This window comes from Rhineura floridana, chromosome 9 (genome assembly GCF_030035675.1).
Source record: "Rhineura floridana isolate rRhiFlo1 chromosome 9, rRhiFlo1.hap2, whole genome shotgun sequence".
Taxonomy (NCBI): Eukaryota; Metazoa; Chordata; class Lepidosauria; order Squamata; family Rhineuridae; genus Rhineura; species Rhineura floridana.
In genome coordinates this window covers 105,176,539-105,195,607 of record NC_084488.1, presented here as the reverse complement: position 1 = coordinate 105,195,607, position 19,069 = coordinate 105,176,539, and the positions used below count along the sequence as shown (strand labels likewise).

General features: G+C 40.0%; 1 protein-coding gene across 6 annotated transcripts in view; it reads right to left on the bottom strand.

Moving 5' to 3' along the window:
• Positions 1 to 19,069, bottom strand: part of FAM13A (family with sequence similarity 13 member A) — a 189,171-nt gene that overhangs the window by 150,181 nt on the left and 19,921 nt on the right. For all 6 annotated transcript variants that reach the window (XM_061583032.1, XM_061583035.1, XM_061583030.1 and 3 more), the window contains one exon: positions 17,040 to 17,220. In XM_061583032.1, the coding sequence (XP_061439016.1) occupies positions 17,040 to 17,220 (181 nt within the window). The remainder of the gene's footprint in view (positions 1 to 17,039; positions 17,221 to 19,069) is intronic.

Sequence of the window (19,069 nt, the reverse complement as noted above, 5' to 3'; positions counted from 1 at the left end):
CTTCCAACTAGGGGGAGAGTGCTACTGCTTACAAGCTTCCATAAGAAGAGGCTGCTGGATCAGGCCAATGGCCCATCTAGTCTAGCATCCTGTTCTCAGTGGCCAACCAGATGGCTATGGAAAGCCCACACACAGGACCTGAGCGCAAGAGCACTCTCCCCTCCTGCAGTTGCCAGCAATTGGTATTCAAAGCATACTGCCTCTGATGATGAAGGCGGAGCATAACCATCACTACAGCTATAGATTCCTACAGGCATCTGATTGGGTACTGACAGAACAGAACGGTGGATTAGATATGCCTTTGGTCAGATCCAGCAGGGCTCCTCTTTATGCTCTCATATCATTTCTGATGAAAATAGGCATGCTTGCTATATTTTGACTGCAGCAGTTCAGTGTGAAAGAAAGAAAGAAAAGCGTAAGAATCAGCTTGCTGGATAAGAGCAAAAAGTAAATATATTCACTCCTATGTAAGTCCCACTGAAATTTATTTCTATGTTTCTATACTGCCTATCAGAAATAAAATTCTTCCCAAGGTGGTGCACGTAAAATACAAACAATAAAATACAATAGATGACTTTTAAAAATTTCTCAATAAAACAATTGCTTGTTATTAAAACTAGTAATCCAACATTTAAAAAATACAGTATAATGCATAACACAGTCACCAAGACCAGATCACACAATCAGATCCCCCCCAGCCACAATTAGCTGTTAGAAGCCGGGGCTGGGGAATCTCTGGCTCTCCAGATAATAATAAATAATAAGACATTGCTGGACTACAACTCCCAGCATCCCTCACCATTGGCCATGTTGGCTGGGGCTGATGGGAGTTGGAGTCCAACAAATATCTGGAGAGCCAGAGGTTCCCTACATCTGCTGTAAGTCAAGGTAAGAAGATGTTGAAGGCCAGTTTGAAAACATCCAGGGAGGGGATGGGGTGGGGTAGGGTTTACTGCTGAGTAAGCAGGTTTTAAGTTTGCACTGTTACATTCTAACGCACTGCAAGCTGTTCGCCATCTTTGATGTTATTAACCATTTGAGCCACCCATTTCTTTTCTGTGTGCAAACTCTTGCACAACGGCCAGCTGACTAATGAAACATTTATACAGCGTAGGCAAGGCCTAGGGCTGGGCAAGCCACAGTTTTGCAAGAGCAGGCAGGCAGAGAGAAGGCCCTAGAATGCTGCCATGTCTAGTTAGCAATAAACAGTCTCTAAGGTCTCCAACTCCACCGGAGGGTTCTGTTCAAAAATAGACAGCATAAGTATTACTGATGCTAAACATTACCGACTCTGACCTTGTCAAGTTTATTTTTAGCTCAGTGCCTCATGCAATTTCCCAAGAAATGAAAGGCAGGAGTCTCTGAATCTGAAGCTTCTCATTCTTGGTTATATTGCAGATGTGAGGGAGGGGGCAGGTGAAGGAAGGTGAGAGTTTCTTTCTAGCTTTCAAATGTCAAGAATAAATTGCTGTTTATGAACTTTTGGTAACAGTCAAGCTATTCCACATTATGTGAAAGGCATCTGGCCCACAGCATCTGTATTCTGCACTAAAATGGACAGAAACGTCTGACTGGCCATTATTCCACTTGTGTCAAAGTGACCTAACCTAAGAGAATGAACAAGTATAGGCACATCATTACATAAATGGACAGGACAACCAGCAGTGGTACATATGAGAGCTGGGCCCAAGGCCAGAAAAAGCATCACACTCATACAAAAAATGAACTCTGCATTTTTAACATTAAGTTGCAATGGCCGGAAACAGAAATCTCAGTGCTTGCTTCCTTGGAACAATCTGGATGTATTAAAATTAGGGGTCAGGGACCTGTGCCCCTCCCCCCCAGTTGTTGGACGCCAGCTTCCCTCAGCCCTATCCAGCATGGCCAATGGTCAGGGATGATGGGAGTTCTCGTCTAACATCAGGAGAGCCACAGGTTACCTATCTCTGATCCAAATAAAAACAAGGCATTTTCTTTCTTGATCAATAATCCTCCAGGCTGGATTACCGTAATGCGCTCTATGCAGGGCTGCCCTTGAGGTTGGTCTGGAAGCTGCAGCTGGTGCAAAATGCGGTGGCATGATCGCTCATTGGTGCAGGATATCACCAACATGTCACCCCGCTACTGAAAGAATTGCACTGGCTGCCCATTAGCTACAGGGACAAGGTCAAGGTTCTAGTCTTGGTGTACAAAGCCCTGTACAGCTTGGGACCAGGATACCTGAAAGATTGTCTTACCCCTTTTATACCCAGTTGATTACTGTGCTCTGCAGGTTAGGGCCTTCTGCAAATACCAAAGGAAGCGGACCTTTAGTGTTGTGGCACCTCCCCTTTGTAATTCCTTCCCCTTAAATATTAGACAGGCACCATCTCCGTTATCTTTTCGGTGCCTACTGAAGAACTTCCTCTTTCAACAAGCCTTTTAAGAAGAGATCTTATCCCAGTCTGCGTCTGTGTTGGAATTGCTTTTTAAGATGTTTTTAAAGTTTTCTTTCAAAGATATTTTTAAAAGACGTTCTGTTTTAATATACTTTAAAGTCTGTTTTTTAAGATATTGTAGGGTGTTTTTAGTGCTTTTGTTTGCTGCCCTGGGCTCCTACTGGAACGATATAAATTTAATAAATAAATAAATAAAAAGTTATGCTACAGTGATTGTTCCAGGTTTTCCAGGAAGATGCTAAAGATACATTATACAGTGCTGATGAAATCAAGAGATGGGGGCACTTATCCAAAATGCAACTCTGGAATTGGGTGGTTGGGTGAGAACAAAAGAGAAACAACAGGGGAAAGGGCACACAAACAAACACATCCTACCTAGGTCATGTCCCCTCCCTGAACAAGACTCAAACCCACAAACTGGTGACCAGAGCGATATTAGCTGGAGATTTACTCGGGTCAATCCAAAAAACTGCACAGAGTCCATCAAAAGAAGCATCTTTATACCATTAAGCCAGAGCAAGTTAGATGCTATTCTCTGACATCTATGAAGACTTCCAGGACAGGTTGCTCACTGGCCTGATAAAATGAAGGGCTCTGCTTTTGTTTTAGTACATTGAGTGGCTTTATCTCATCTCCCCATTGCTTTGCACCATCCTCAAAGGCACAGGAGCAGAGCTGATGGGAATTGTAGTCCAGCAACAAAAAAATAAAAAAAGTTTGGGAAACACTGGCTTATACAATCAAAGCATGTATACATATATAATTTAAGGGGGGGGAAACTCACCCAAGACAAATAAAAGAAACATTTCAATAATAATAATAATAATAATAATAATAATAATAATAATAATAATAATAATAATAATAATAATTTTTTTAAAAAGAGGGTTCAAAAAATTGGAGTTACTGAGATGAATGTAAGTTTTTAAAAGCATAGAATGTAAATACTATATGATTTAGAAATTCACTTTTGGTAGAAAGGTTACACAGCTTTGTGGTTGAGCAGACTTTTAGTCAACACTCAAACCACTACTGGCTCTCACATTCTTTGCCAGTACAGAAGAGAACCTGGTGCAAAGTTGAACCAGTGACCTACACCTGAAAGGGTTTTACATCACATTACCAGTCGCTGAATCACCCAGCCTGACGCAAATCTGATTAGAACAAATTAGCATTTTATTTTTTTTAAAAAGACTGAGAAATTTGACTATGTGGAAGTAAAAACACCAGAATGACAGGTGAATCATGTCCAGGCAACACTGGTTCAGTCAGATCCCTGCTCCCAGAATCATGTAGCCTCAGTCTATGAGAATCTTGCTCCATCCCACCAGGGAAGCAACAAAAAGCCATTTGCCCAGGTCCATTGTTTTGATTTTTAGCAGGACATCAGACACCAGCCCTTTCTAAAGAGAGACAAATTGTGAGAAATTTTAAAAGCATTCCCTAAGCCAATGCAATTAATTAATTCAGTTTTAAATGATATAATTGCCTCTCTCGCACTAGAGGCATCCAAGGTTGTTAACAATATATGAACAAAACATCATGTACCAAACTGGACACTGTTTCTCGAGGTAGCGTTTTGTAGTTAAACATTCTCCAGAACCATATCTAAAAACCAGTAGTGTGACCAAAATCATTATGCAGGATCAAGCAGTACAGCAATGTGATCTAAACAAGGGTGCAATTCACTGTCCATTTATCTTGGGCTGGCAATCAGGCAATTAGAGTTGGGACAAAATAGGATTGGCAGGAGTAAGCGGTGGAAGAAAAAAATGAAGGCAAAGTGCATGCAAACAGGTATACAGACACACATTTTTCCTGGCAACAGTTGCCTGGACATGAACTGTGAAAGCAGGTGGAAGGATGACTAACTCAGAAAACATAAGGACCCTGTGCCTGATGAGATAGCTGGCACACATATTCCATTATCCTGTCTTTGAGAATTACTAAATCCCATGCGATTACCAGAAGTTACAAAACCTCTGCCGTTGGCAGCTATGGTACAACCTGTCCCTGAGGTTCTTCGTGTCAGTCAGAAGGGTGAGGCATAAGCAGGTGTCTACCTTTCATTTGGGATTATTCCACACCACATAAATGGGAACATTCTGGTGTTGTAATAGTTTTTTCTAAGATCTCTTAAACACACACTTGTCATTCCAACAACAGGATCTTCCAGAAGTTAGCTGTATGTTGTGGTGAGGAACCTGGGGATGCTGCTGGAGTCCAACTCACGTCAGTTCCAACCAGCCTGGCCAGTGGTCAGGCGTGATGGGCTCTGTAGCCCAGCAATACCTGGAGGTTCTCAGGTTCCCCACTCCTACTATATACATGCCTTCTGTTCTACATACTTTGGCTTCTACCAAGGCAACAAAGAGAAGGAGGAGGACACTGCAGATGAGGTAAAACATGTACCAGACCTTTTTTCTTGGCAAAATGTTGTGCACTTTCACTCTTGCAGAGGAATTTCTGAGGAAAAATTGTGGACGTGGCCACCTTGCCAATTCTGGTTTAAGCTTCATACTTTAACTCCTCTAAGATTGGGATAGCTAACCCCAGGCCCAGAGGCCTAACACACCTCCCACCAGGGCTGTGGAGTCGGTACGCCAAACCTTTGACTCCGACTGAGATTCCTCTATTTTTCTACTGTCCGACTCCAACTCCACCCAAAATTGCTTCCAACTCCACAGCCGTGGAAAGGGCTGTAAATGACTTTTTAAATTGGAAGCTCTCATAGGAGCATTTTTATCGCTGCCTGAATATGCGCTGATCTTGGCATCACAGCATTTGTCTTCATCTGGGTCCTGTGTCATACACTGACACACAAAATGTTTTCCATCTTGAGTTATGGTGAAATGCTCAACTGCAGCTGACTTCATGGGAAGCTTCTTTGACATTTTGAATTTATATTTTAGAAAATTCGTCAATCAAAATTTATTTTGAAGCCGGAGTCGGTACATTTCTACCGACTCCGACTCCACCCAAAATTGCTTCCGACTCCGACTCCACAGCCCTGCCTCCCACATGCACTATATTTTCTAGCCCCTCTCAAGATGCTACCGTTTTGGGCAGTGATGGCAAAGGGTTAAAAAAAACACAGACATGCAGCACTGGAGAGGGCAGAGCGGGTTAAATCTCTCCCTCCAGCCCACTGCCCTAATGGGGATGCAAAGTGCCCCTTCCCAAGTCATCAGTTTGATCATCTGCATGTATCAGCTAAGGAGGACAGATCAGCTCCCATGAGTGGCAATAATGATGGCCAACTTGGCTGGCTTTAAAAGAGGAATAGACAAATTCATGGAGGATCAGGCTATCAGTGGTTACTAACCCTGATGGATATGTTCTGTCTCCGCTGTCAGAAGCAATATGCCTCTGAATGCCAGTTGCTGGTACTCATGAATGGGGAAAGTGCTGTACTACTCAGGTCCTGCTTTCATGCTTCCTTTAGGCATCTTGTTGGCCACTGTAAGAACAGGAAGCTTAACCAGATGGGCCACTGGCTTGATCCAGCAGGCTCTTCTGTTGTTCTGGGGGGGTATACATTCTCTGTGTATGCATGTGCTATGTGTGAGAGTGGCATGCAGCCCCCAGAAGTTTGCCAGCTCTGTTCTAGGAAGACAGCAGGTCCCTGCTAGGAATGAACCTGTTAACCAGAATTTGGGCAGAACTATTTCTTGCCGTATGTTTTGTATACGCTGGTCCTGCCTCATTGCTTCCGCCAGAAGCACACAGTAGAAGCAACATAATTCAAATATTCCTCTATGGCAGGGCTAGGGAACATGCTTGCCAGGGCTGATGGGAGTTGCAGTTCAGCAACATCTGGAGGGCCACAGGTTGACTCTGTGGTTTCATACTGAGGGTTTTCAAGGGGAAGAGAAAAAGAAAAGCCTAGTGTAACACATCTAAGAAAGAACAACATGACACAAGAGATTTAACAGTGAGTCCCTTTTTGTAGATTGGTTTTAAAGGTGGTCCACGTCTAGATGAAGACTCGATTCAAGAACTCTGCTTATAAAATATTTACCATAGCTTTCTATGGAACTAGTAGAACATGTGAAGTTATGTTGAACCAAATCAGGTCATTGGGTCCATCTAGTCCAGTGCTGTCTACTTGTAACTGCAGAGTCCAAGGTCTTTCCCAGCCTCACTATCTGGCATCCAACCTTATGCATGGTAAACATGTTTGCTACTACTAAGGATGGTGAATTTGTCAGTTTTGGTTTCTCCATTTCTCATTTTTCCAATTCAATTCTCCACATTTCTGCACCAGCTTGCAATTAAAAAAAGAAAAAATCCTCATGAAAATTCATCAGCATTTTGGTGTAAATACATGGTTGTATGCAATTCTCCTGGTGTACACATTTTTGCAAAGCAATTTTCCCTAAATTAATGCAAGTTTGCATGTTATTTTTACTAATATTTGCATTTGTATGGACACTTGATCCCAAAACATGCATGCTTGTGCACGTTACGTGACTGGAGAACTGCATTGCAAAATTCAGAGTGCGCATTTTGAAGGACGGCTATGTTTCAGTTCATGTATTGTTTTAGAAAGTACAAATTAGGTAAGTTTACCTTTAAATGCAAACTGAATTGAATTTCTCCCCATCCCTAGACACCTACCCAATGGTGGCTTTGGGCTGGCAACAATAACTAATTTGTTGGGATGTCGTTGGTTAGGTTTAGTCCCAGTAGCGAAGTGAACTGAACTGATTGTCTCCTCCATCCTAAGCTACTACTGATGGGTTCTCTACTTGAATGAACAGACTTGCCAAAGCCCACCCTAATACAACTGCATATGATTTTGCTAAGATCTTGCCAACACCCTCCTTGCCTCCGGTTGCCCTATCAACATTCCTCTTTGGTTGATGTTAGGAATGCATAGCTGTTGCTCAAAAATATGAAAATGAGAGACCATCAACAACACTATGTGCATATTGCACAAATAAACTCCCTCAGACATCCTTTCATTGCTGCCCACTGGTCAGCTCTTTCAGATTCCACAGAATCATAAACAAGCAAGTCACAAGGGGCAGAGAAAAAGCACAACGTAGGCTGACTACAATCAGCAGGAAAACATCCTAAAAGAAAGAAAAATATTGTCCTACATAACAAGTAGCAACTTGAAAATTTAGCCTTACAAAAAGAGCAAGTGCTCTGGCAAGTGAGGTCACGGGAAGTGAGCAAGGAGGAAGATACTACAGCAGCCTCCTGAACCTGGTAGTCCGTAACAGGCTTTGTAGTAGCCGTAAGGTTATGTAGTAGCCTGGTAGTCCGTAACAGTCCCAGGCTATGGTCTGAAGGCACATGAGCCAGCACCCTGCTGAAGCTAAGCAGGGTCAGGTCTGGTCAGTGCCTGGATGGGAGACAGCCTGGGAACCGTATGTAAGCCGCCGTGGGTTTCTATCATGAAAAGAAAGGCGGGTTTTAAATGTAATTAATAACAACAACAACAACATCTGGAGAAGACAATTCCTATCACCTTCCAACCATGTTGACTGAGACTGATGAGAATTGTAGTCCAAAACAACTGGAGGGCACCAGGTTGGAGAAGGGTGCACTATAGTATCCTTTATTTTTATAAGAGCATCCCAATTATATAAATACTGAATTTGAAACATTGTTCAAATCAGAATACAGAGTTCTGTTATTGTTTCTAAAAATTCTACAATGAAATTTACAAAAAAAGTTCAGATCAAAACTCCCTGCATTTTAAAGTATGCACACCACCAGCTCAAGAGGCCACCATCGTGCATAACCAGAGCAGGAAAACAGCTTTAAAATGTGAACCAATTTATCAATCATTGCTGTTTATTAGCCAATAAAAAACCCACAGTAGTGCCCTGTCTGGATCATCCGACCTAGTAGATGTAGTATCCTTATTACACTATGATGATTTGTCATTGCAGTTGTTTCCCTATAGACTTGACTGTTCACCCAAAAACAACAAACCTGAGTCAGGTACAAGCGGCAAGGAAATGAGGTATTAAATATGAAGTCATATTCTCTCTCTCTCTCTCTCTCTCTCTTTTTTGAGGTGCTTGCCCTGGATTGATCTTTCATCTCTGAAAAGCTAACATACCTAATCAAGTAACCAGACCCCTGGCACATTAACATCATAATCTTTGACTTATCATTCACTTACTACAAAAGGTCTTTAAGTGACTCACGAAAAAGTTAGAAGTCTTCCAGTAGTATGTACTCTGGCCAGTAGTGGCTCTCCAAAGTCTCAGGTAGAGGTGTGTTCCTCCCAGCCAACAACTATCTACGCAAGATCCTTTTAGCAAAGATTGAACCACTATAGGCAAACAATGTACTCCACCACTATCCTGTGGCATCTTGCCCAAACACTATCAAATGAAGAGAAAGAAGTCGCATGCCTGCAACTGGCCCAGTTAAGGTGATCATTTTTCAGTAGTATTGTTAAGCCGGGTGTAAAGGTTTTAAGACTTACAAAGGTTTGGCGCTATAAATGTATGGATGAACTAGCTAGGCCACAGATGTGCAACCTGCAGCCCAAGAACCACCTGTGGTCCCCGGCCTCATTTTATTTTATTTTTTTAAAATTATTTTTATTAGTCTTTTGATATTATTATACAAAAATTTAACATAGACAATATAACAATATAAAAGTAACCCTAAATCCCTCCTCCCTTCCTAGAGCCAGTGCTTATGGTATTAATATTGCAAATATGTTGAGGTATAATAATACATAGGTAAGTGTTAATATACAAGTGAGTAATTGGAGGCTTTTACATATATTGTGATATAATCATATTTTAGAGATGTAAAACTATAAGGACACAGTTATTTATTCATGAAAACCATATGTCTTTTGCTGCTGAGGAAAGTTGCTTGTGTATATCTTGTTGTGAAGTATGATCTATGAATCTCCACCAAGTTGACATGAATGTTTCTGGTTTTGCAGCGCCTCTTAAAAATCGAAGATGTAAAGTAATTTTGTACAGGATTGCTATTGTCCAAATTCTGTTGTACCAGATCTTTATGTTCAGCTCCTCTAAGTGCTTCCAAGATTGTAATATTGTTATTCTTGCTGCCAATAATAACTTGGATATCAAGTGTTTTGATTTTAACGTTTTATTTTTACCTGTAAATAAAGATAAGAATAGTTCTGGTTTTAATTGTACTGTTTCTTTTGTGATTTTATTGAGTTCATCTAGAATTGAAATCCAAAATTTGTTGATCTTTGAAAAAGTCCACCAAAGATGAAAAAATGTTCCTTTTTGAGTACATCCTCTCCAACATAAGGCGGATAATGAAGAAGAAATATGTGAAAGCTGAACCGGTGTGGAGTACCATCTATGCAACGTCTTTAGAGTAGTCTATGTATGGCTGAAACAGTTTTATTGTATTTAGACATAAATATTGAAGACCAATCAGATGTCTTCAATTTAAATCTTTTTCCCATTGATTTTGCAATCCCACCAGGTTTCCCATGTCACGGTCCAGTAATGTTTTATACACTTTGGATACCAGTCCTTTTCCATTATGCCCATTTTCTAACAAGATTTTTTCAAATTGTGTGATATTTTGAGTAGCATACATTTTAATCTGAGGGTCTTTTAGTATAGATTGTAGTTGGAATGTGTGTAGCCAGTCTAATTTCCACGAGGGAAAATCGATTTTCAGTTGTTGGATAGTGATTGGATTTCCTTGTGGAAAGAGATCTTTGAGTCTGAAGTACTCTCCCCCCCCCCGTTTCCATGTATTTTTTCAAAACATCATCTCCCGCATCCGGGTAAGACTGCAGGGGAGTCAAAGGGGAGTAAATTGAGGATAGTTTCATTTGCCAATGTTTCCAAATAGTGAATGTGGTTTTAGTGTACGGATTATTAATATTTTAAGCCATATATTACAAATTGGTAAGAATGGTAAATCCCCCAGTTTACCAGTGGATAACATTGATTCTTCCAATCTAATCCATGTTTTTTCTGATCGCATTATCATGAAACTTAAGTGTCGTAGTTGAAACGCTGTGTAATATAAGTATAAATTTGGAAGTCCCCATCCCCCGGAAGTTGTCTGGGTATAAAAAGAGGCTAATACTAGTCTCGGTCTTTTATTTTGAAATATGAAATTATTTATCATATTCTGCCATTTACAAATTGTGTTATGAGTGATAAGAAGGGGAAGTACTTGAAATAAATATAGGAATGTGGGTATTACTTTCATCCGTATGGCAGCTATCCGACCTAATGTGGTAAAGTTAATTTTTTTCTATTTGTGTATATCTATATTCATTTTCTTTATTAGAGGGCGATAATTAATGTAAAATAATTTTGAGATATTTTTAGGAATTAAAATTCCTAAATATCAAAAAGCAGAGTTACATATATTAACTTCCAGTGTTTTACGAATCATCAGCTGATCTTGTGGACCAATGTGAAAAAACATAATAGAGAATTTATTATAATTAACCTTGAGTCCAGATGTTTTTGAAAATATTTCTAGCATCATTTTTAGTAACGGAGCAGATTGTGATGGGTTTCCCAGCATTAATGTCATATCATCTGCATATAGATTTAATAAGTGTTCTTCTTCATTTATCTTAATTTGGTAACCTTTTATTTAGGCATGTGAGCGTAATTTCAGGGCCAATGGTTCCAAAGCAAGGGCAAATAGTAATGGAGATAATAGACATCCTTGTTTTGTGCCCCTTTGAATTGGTATAGGGTCTGAGTCTAAATTATTAGTGCATATCATTGCAGTAGTTGTGTTATATAGACGATTTATCATATTTAATGTTCTTTCTCCCAGATGATATTTATTTAATACTTTTTAAAAATAATTCCAATTCAAGCAGTCAAAGGCTTTATATATGTCTAATGATAAAACACCTAATGATTTTTTATAATGCTTGGCATGAGATATAATATTGAGTAGTCTTCTAATGGGGTCTGAGATGTGTCTACCTGTAATGAATCCTGTTTGATCTGTGTGTACTAAGTCAGATATCATTGAATTAATTCTAGTTGTCAGTATGGCTGTGAACAATTTTTGGTCCTGATTGAGAAGGTTTATTGGTCGATAGGATTCTACTTTCAATTTATCTTTATTTGGTTTAGGAATAACAATTATTCGGGAAGTCTTCCAGGTGTCCGGAATGTTTCCCCCTGTCCAGATATAATTAAATAGTTGAGTTAAATGCGGAATTAATATATCTTGAAAAGGTTTGTAAAATGTGCTATTAAATCCATCTGGTCCAGGTGCTTTATTGTGTTTGAGCCTTGTTATTGCAGCAGATACCTCCTCAGTTGTTATGTCTTTATTTAGCATTTGTTCCTGAGCCTTAGAAAGGGTGGGAGGAGAAAAATCAATAAGATATTTATGAATGTGTTCTGTGTTGGTAGGTATAGTACTATATAATTCCTTGTAAAATTCATAAAGTGTTTATTGATTTCTTTAGTATCATATGTTTTTTCCTGATGTGTTATTGCCCTTATTTTTGTGATTGTATGTCATGTCTTTAGAGCATGAGCTAGTAATTTAGAGTTTTTATTTCCCCATTCATAATATTTTTGCTTCGTGTACCAGATGGATTTAGCTATATTAGCAGAATCTATTGCTTCTATTTCTTTCTTTTTCTTTTGTAATTGTTTTAGTGATTTCAGAGTTGTTTTGTTTATGTTGAGTTTCTAATTTTTCTACCTCTAATAACAATTGATTTTTAATAGTTGCAATATTACGTTTCTTTTTAGCCGATTCATTTATACAGTGGCCTCTCATTGTTGCTTTCATAGCGCCCCATATAATAGTAGTGTTAATTTCAGGAGTATTATTTATATCAAAATATTCTTTCAGGTTATTCTGAAGTGTTTTCGTAGTCAATTGATCTGTAAGAAGTAATGAGGCAAATCTCCATATTGGAGTATATGGAGTATAGGAAAGAGTAGTTATACATGCTCCAACTGCAGCATGATCCGATACTAATCTGGGATAAATCTCTGCTTTGGTAATATTTGTGAGTAAGTTTAGAGATATTAGAATGTAGTCTAACCTGGAGAAATTTTTGAATCTGGGTGAATGATATGTGTAATCTCTAGGTCCAAAGTTTAGGTGGTGCCATGCATCTATTAATCCATATTTCTGTAATAAGGAGTTCATGAGGGATTTGTTCCCTGTAGCTGAGGTTGGTGTTCCTGTACTTCTATCTAATATTGGCTCACAAGTCATATTTAAATCTTCGCCAATGAGGATTTCTCCCGATGCAAATTTCTGGAGTTTTCTCAGTATTCTAGATAAAAAATTAAATTGATTAATGTTAGGAGAATATATAGTATATATGTGAATTTGCTAATGTGAATTTGCTAATGTGAAATGTGTACATGTGTAAATACACTGCCTTGATCTGTCAAAACTTCATGGGGAAAACCCAGCCTCATAAAAATCTTCAGTAAGGCTTCTGCCACCACAGGCGCTTCTACTGATCTCAATGCCTCAGCATCCGGGTACCTTGTGGCATAGTCTACCACCACTAAGCTATCTCCAGCCATGCCTTGAGGGTTTAGAGAAAGGAATGTGAATTTGCAATTTTGTAATAAACCTGAAATGAAGATATATCTACCCTCTGAATCTATTTGTTGTTTCTGAACCTGCAAATCTAAAGATTTAGCAAAAATAATTCCCACTCCTCTTGAGTGATTGCCACCTGGAGCCAAAAATTGTTTACCAAAATAATAATGTGAAAGTAAATGATAGTTGGATTTTGGTTTGTATATTTCGTGTAAAAATATGATAGAGGGTTTCTGACTCCTAGTATAGTCAGAAACCCTCCGTCTTTTGATGACATCTCCCATGCCTCTCACATTCAGTGTCAATACTTTGATTTCAGCCATAAGTTGATCCAATATGATCACCTGTATATTCTCTTGTTCTCTGTGTTTGCACCCATCCCAACAGAAAGTAACTACATGGAGCCATTTATGCTGGCTGAAATTGGGTTGTGGCTCAGAAATCCCCAGAAACCAGTGAACTCCCCTATATGTAACCCCTGTACCTAACTAACTAAAGACAGAAAACGTGTCCCTGCTTACAGGTATTGTCAGAGACAGCCCTGTGTTAGTTGGTCGAACTTCTGAGGCTTATTGCCTCTTATGACTATATTGTAAACCCAAACAGTATCAATTAGAATAAACTATTAACTCGATAAATCTATATGCTACCGCTAACCCAATACATTATAGATGACAGTCATAGCCTTTTTGCTTAATGCTATTCAGTATCCTTGAAGCCTTTTCTGACGCTGACTTATCTTGTAATCAATCTTCTGAGATTTATTTATTTATTGTGGAAGTGGATCTCATTGAGCTCTGAGGATTGGATGTAGTGATGGATATTTCAGTACGTGGTCGTCTTCTGCGTTTAGTAGCAAGTGGAAAGGACCTCCAATCTTCCCCCTCGAGCACTATGTTGAGAATGTCATCAGATTCCAATTCTTCTTCTTCCCAAGGAGATTTCAGATTGAATAATGCCAATAAATTCACCAGGTCCGGTCTGCTTGATGCTCTGTGTTGAAGGCCATCTGCTTCCACTATCCGTGCAAATGGAAAGCCCCAGCGATATTTGATGCCTGCTGTTCTTAATAATTCTGTGGCGGGATGAAATGATTTACATTTACGTAGTGTTTCAGCACTCAGATCTTGTAAAAATAGTATAGAGTTGCCTTCAAATTCAATTTGGTCTTTTTCACACATAATTTTAAGCATCACTTCTTTTTTAGCAAAGTTGTAAAATGCAACTACAATGTCTCTTGGGGGGGCATTATTTCTTGGCCAGGGACCCAGACTTTTATGTGCATGTTCTATGTCAGCTGCAATGATGCCTGCTTCAGGTATTATTGATGACCACCAATTTATTAAAACTTGGACAATATCTTTATTATCTGACCATTCTTTAATCCCACGCACTCTCAGATTTCGGCGACGGCCCCGATTCTCCTGGGCATCCACGCGGTTTAAGATGTCTCTTTGGTTGAGTGCAATGTGTTTGATTATCTCTGTATGTTGAATGCCTATTTCTAGTGCTTCATTTGCAGTTTTAGCAGTATCCTCCATCTTGTTTGCCAAAGAGGAGATTTTTTCATCCAAAATCTTAAAGCTGTCATCCCATTTTTGAAGCAAAGAGTTTTGAAGAGATGCAATTTGTGAGGATAATTGTGATGTGATTAGATCTTGTTCTAATTCGAGGGTTGGGGTTTGCATTGACTCACATTTAGACAATTTAGAGGTTTTCGCCGCCATTTTGAATACGCTGCTTCCCGCTTATTTCTCGTTGTGCGATGTTGTCAGGAAGAGTATTTGTGGTAAAGGTAAGTGATTTTTAGTGTGTTATCGCTAATAATTGTGTTCCAGAGTCTCTTAAGTAGTTTTTTTGGTAGCTTTTTTTCCATTTTCACACCAAGGCGATTTAAAATGGCATCAGGATTAGCGGAGTTTACGGCTTACCCTGTTGCTCCAGCGATCGCGCGCATGCGCCCCGCCCAGCCTCATTTTATGGTACCCCTGGCACCTCCTGAACCTGCCCCGTTCTTCCGTTCCGCTAAAGTTTCTTTCTTCTGGTTCATTTTCTCACTTTTGAAAGTGTCCCCCCCCCCATTTCTATGTAGTATCAGAACTGGAAGAGGGAGCATTTTCTTTGATAAATATAAACTGGTGGTTGTTTGATTCCCCACCCCCACCAAAGCCATACAACCAGAATAGAATAGAACTTTATTGCATTCGTCCGTAGATCATATCAAAAGAGAACAAAATAGAATGCATTTAGAACTCCACATTAAAGCATACATAAAAAGAAAATGTTTGTAAGTTCCTGTTAAAACAACTAGAAATTAAACGTTAAATTACAATAAAATAAAGTAAAAAGGGAGGTATAAGAATACCATAAACGGTTTTGCAGTTTACAAATCTGTTTGAGGGCTCAGGGGCTGACCCACACAGGAATGTTGAATGGGACACCACAGATGCAATACACAGACAGAACGTTCGCCTCACCCAACACAGAGACCATTTCAATGGGGTCAGTTATAGTTAGCTGCTAGTCCTCAAGAATACCGTTACGAAGTATAGAGAAATCAACTGACTGTATACATGTCTGAACCAAGCCCACAGACTTGCTCATTGGCCAACACTCTCAATATATTTATCTTCTAAATGCGGACATGATGTAAGAGATCATGAATGAAAATCAGACACAAGGGGGAAAGAAAACCTGACTGCAGATGGCTCACCACCCCCTACTTGATGGACTAATTTAAGTGGCTCTCCTATCCTATTTTAATTTGTTGTTTCATGTCTCATAGTAACAAATTTTGAGGGTTTAATTCTATATTGTAAAAAAGAACAAAGACAAATAAGAATGAGGGCTAGTCTTTTTTTCTTTAAAAATTAAAATTGGAGCTTGTTCTAGATTCTAACGGTAGGGTTACACTGGATGATATCCACCCAATTTGTCCTAGTAAATTAATACTACTTGTTTACTGTACAGTCATAAAAACGTAAGAATTAGTCTGCTGGATCAGACTTAAGTCTACTTTATCTAGTTGAGCATCCTGTGGCCAACCAGATGCCTATGGGAGGCCTACAAGCAGGACATGAGCATAACAGTTCTCTGCCTTTTGTGATTCCCAGCAACTGGTATTCAGAAGCACGCTGAATCTGATTTAGGAGGTTGAACATAGCCCTCGTGACTAGTAGCCACTGATGGCCTTACTCTCCATGAATGTGACTAATCCTCTTTTAAAGCTACCCAAGTGGGCAGATATCAGTGCATCTTGTGGTAGCGAATTCCACAGTTTAACTATGCCCTGGGTAGGGATGGGAAAATCTGACAGTTTCAGTTTCCCATTTTTCCAATCTTAAATTCAGGTATCCATATTTCTGTGGCAATTTGTGATTTTTTTAAATTAAAAAAATCCTCATGAAAATTCTCCAGCGTTTTAGTGCAAATTTATCCTAATAAACACATTTTTATAGGCAGTTTTGACTAATGTACACATTTTTGTAAGAAATTTCTTGTCATAACACACATTTTTGTATATTATTTTCACTCATATATTCCTTTTTTTGCACCCGTTCCCCTAACATGCATTTTTGTAAACATTGATTGGTTGGCGAACTCCACTGCAAAATTCAAAGAAGTGCGAATTTTGAAAGATGGCTGTGTTTTGGTTCTCATGTTGTTTCAGAAAGTGCAAATTTGATAAGATTTGGCTTGAAATGCGAAATGAATCGAATTTCTCACCCATCCCTAGCCCTCGGTGTAGAAGAACTTTTCTGTCCTGAAACTCCCAATATTTAGTTTCATTGCATGACTCCCGGTTCTAGGGTTATAAGAGTGAGAGAGGAAAAAATGAACTTCTCTCCATCTACCTTCTCCGCATTGTACATAATTTTATAAATTGCAAACGTGTCTGCCTGTGCTTGCCTTTTTTCTAAACTATGAAGCCCCCAAACTTGTAACCTGTCCTTGTAGAGGAGTTGCTCCAGCTCCCTGAACATTTTGGTGGCCCTTTCTCTAGCATCTAACTCCTGTATCTGGCCTAACATCTGCTCCAAACTGGGAGCTTCTCTCAAGTGAGGAACTTACCGAAAACAGTTAGGTCCAAATACTGTGGCAAGGTTGGAAATGTTCATCTTGTTCTCAGAGTGATGCTCGGCAACTGTCCTGAGGAACCGGCAAAGGTACTTAAGCAGGCAATAGTGGGCCTCTGGCAGCTGCCTCAGGAGTTCTCTCAAAATGTTGACATTCAGGCCATAATTCTGGATGTCTGCCAAGAAAGGAAGAAGAGGGAAAAGACAGGCAGGGCTATGGATACTCTGTACTAAAAAGCAACTGCAAAACAGCAAAAGTGTACAGCATTAGAGACAAAGACTGAATGAGAATATTTAGGAAGTAGGCTGAGCAGAAGATATGTGACAGGTACATAAAACTGCCTTATTAGACTGTCGGTCCCTGTAGACCAGTATTATCTAGTGAAAGTAGGAGCAAAAAGCAACAGACCAGGAACCAGGAACCTTTGGCTCTTCAGATGCTGCTGAACTACAACTCCCATCCTGTCTAGCCATTGGCCATGCTTGCTGGGGCTGATGGGAGCTGTAGGTCAGCAACATCCAGAGGGCCAAACTAAACTATGAAGTAGTTTATATGAAGTACCCCTGCCTTGGGGTAGACAAAAGAGGTGTTTATTAATCAAACACATTTCAGACCCTTCTGGTCCTTCTTCAAGGAAATTCAGAGAAATAAGGACTCAACAGTTAGATATCTTTTGCCCCTTATTTTCATGTTCATTCACCCCGTTGCTTTTTGCTCCTACTTCCAGTTTCATCATCCTCATCATCAACATTTATATCCTATCCTTCCTCCAAGGAGCTCAAGGTGACATAAAAACAAGGTTCTTCCCCTCCCCATTTTATCTTCACAAAAACTCTGTGAGGTAGATTAGGCTGAGAAACAGTGAGTGGCCCAGGGTCACCCAGCAAGCTTCATGGCCGAGCAGAGATTTGAACCCTGGTTGCCCAGGTCCCAGTATGACACTCTAACCACCGCACCACACTGGCTCTCTTTTGTTACCATATTATCTAGTCCCAGGTAGAGTGGATGGAGCGGCCAGCCACCTTGCATTTAAGGTAAAAAAGCAGAGATTCCATGTGTGTGTGTGGGCAGGCCCGTGCTTAGGACCGTAGGCTGTGCAGGGCCCTCAGGGTGGTGTGGGGGCGCAGACCAAGTGGCCCCACTCAAGCTGCAGCTCCAAGCACCTGTGAGGTGGTAGGCCCACTCTGATGGGGGGAGCATGGAAGGAATCTTGCCAAGGACCCTCAAAACCTGGTGCAAACACCAGTCTTCACTGCTAGCATACCAGAACCACCACCAAAAAAAGGCTGCAGCAGTAACTGGGACCTCATCCTAGCATACCCCCTTCCCTCGGACAGACCCCACCCCTCAGTTTTCATGTCTTGACTGGAATCAGTCTCAAGCCATACACACCTGTCAGGACTCCTGGAACAACAGAATTAAACCATCCTGAGTTGAAAAGGCATCTCTTGAAAATAAATTTTATGGGTAGCATTCAGTGCTAGTCCTGCTCAGAGTAGACCCATTGAAGTTCATAGACATGACTAACTTAGGCTCATCAATTTCACTGGGTATAGTCTGTGTAGAACATATTTGGCAGCAACCCTATTCTTCTAATCAAACAACTCTATCAACTGCTATGCCTCAAGCAAGGAACAGGATTGAACTGCAGTGTTTCTATATATAAAACCTTTGGACAGAGACTAAGGGTTGGCAAACGTCCAACAGTAATCATCTGAATGATCTTAGCTTGAGCACATGCCCTTCAAACAGTATGTTTTGTGCCTACTGTACTTTTATTGTTGCTGTTATTATTGTACACAACCTAGGGATCAGTTTTGGATGAAGGAAAGTTCAGACATTTAAAACAAACACACATTACAAGTGGTCAGTTCTTCTTTAGTTTTGGAAGCAAGGCTTTAAGACTTTGGATAAGAATGTTCTCAATTCAAATTCCAAATACCAAAGTCCACTAAATAATCCCAAGAGAAGGGCTGCAGTTTAGTGGTAGAGCATCTGTTTTGCATGCAAAAGGCCCCAGGTGC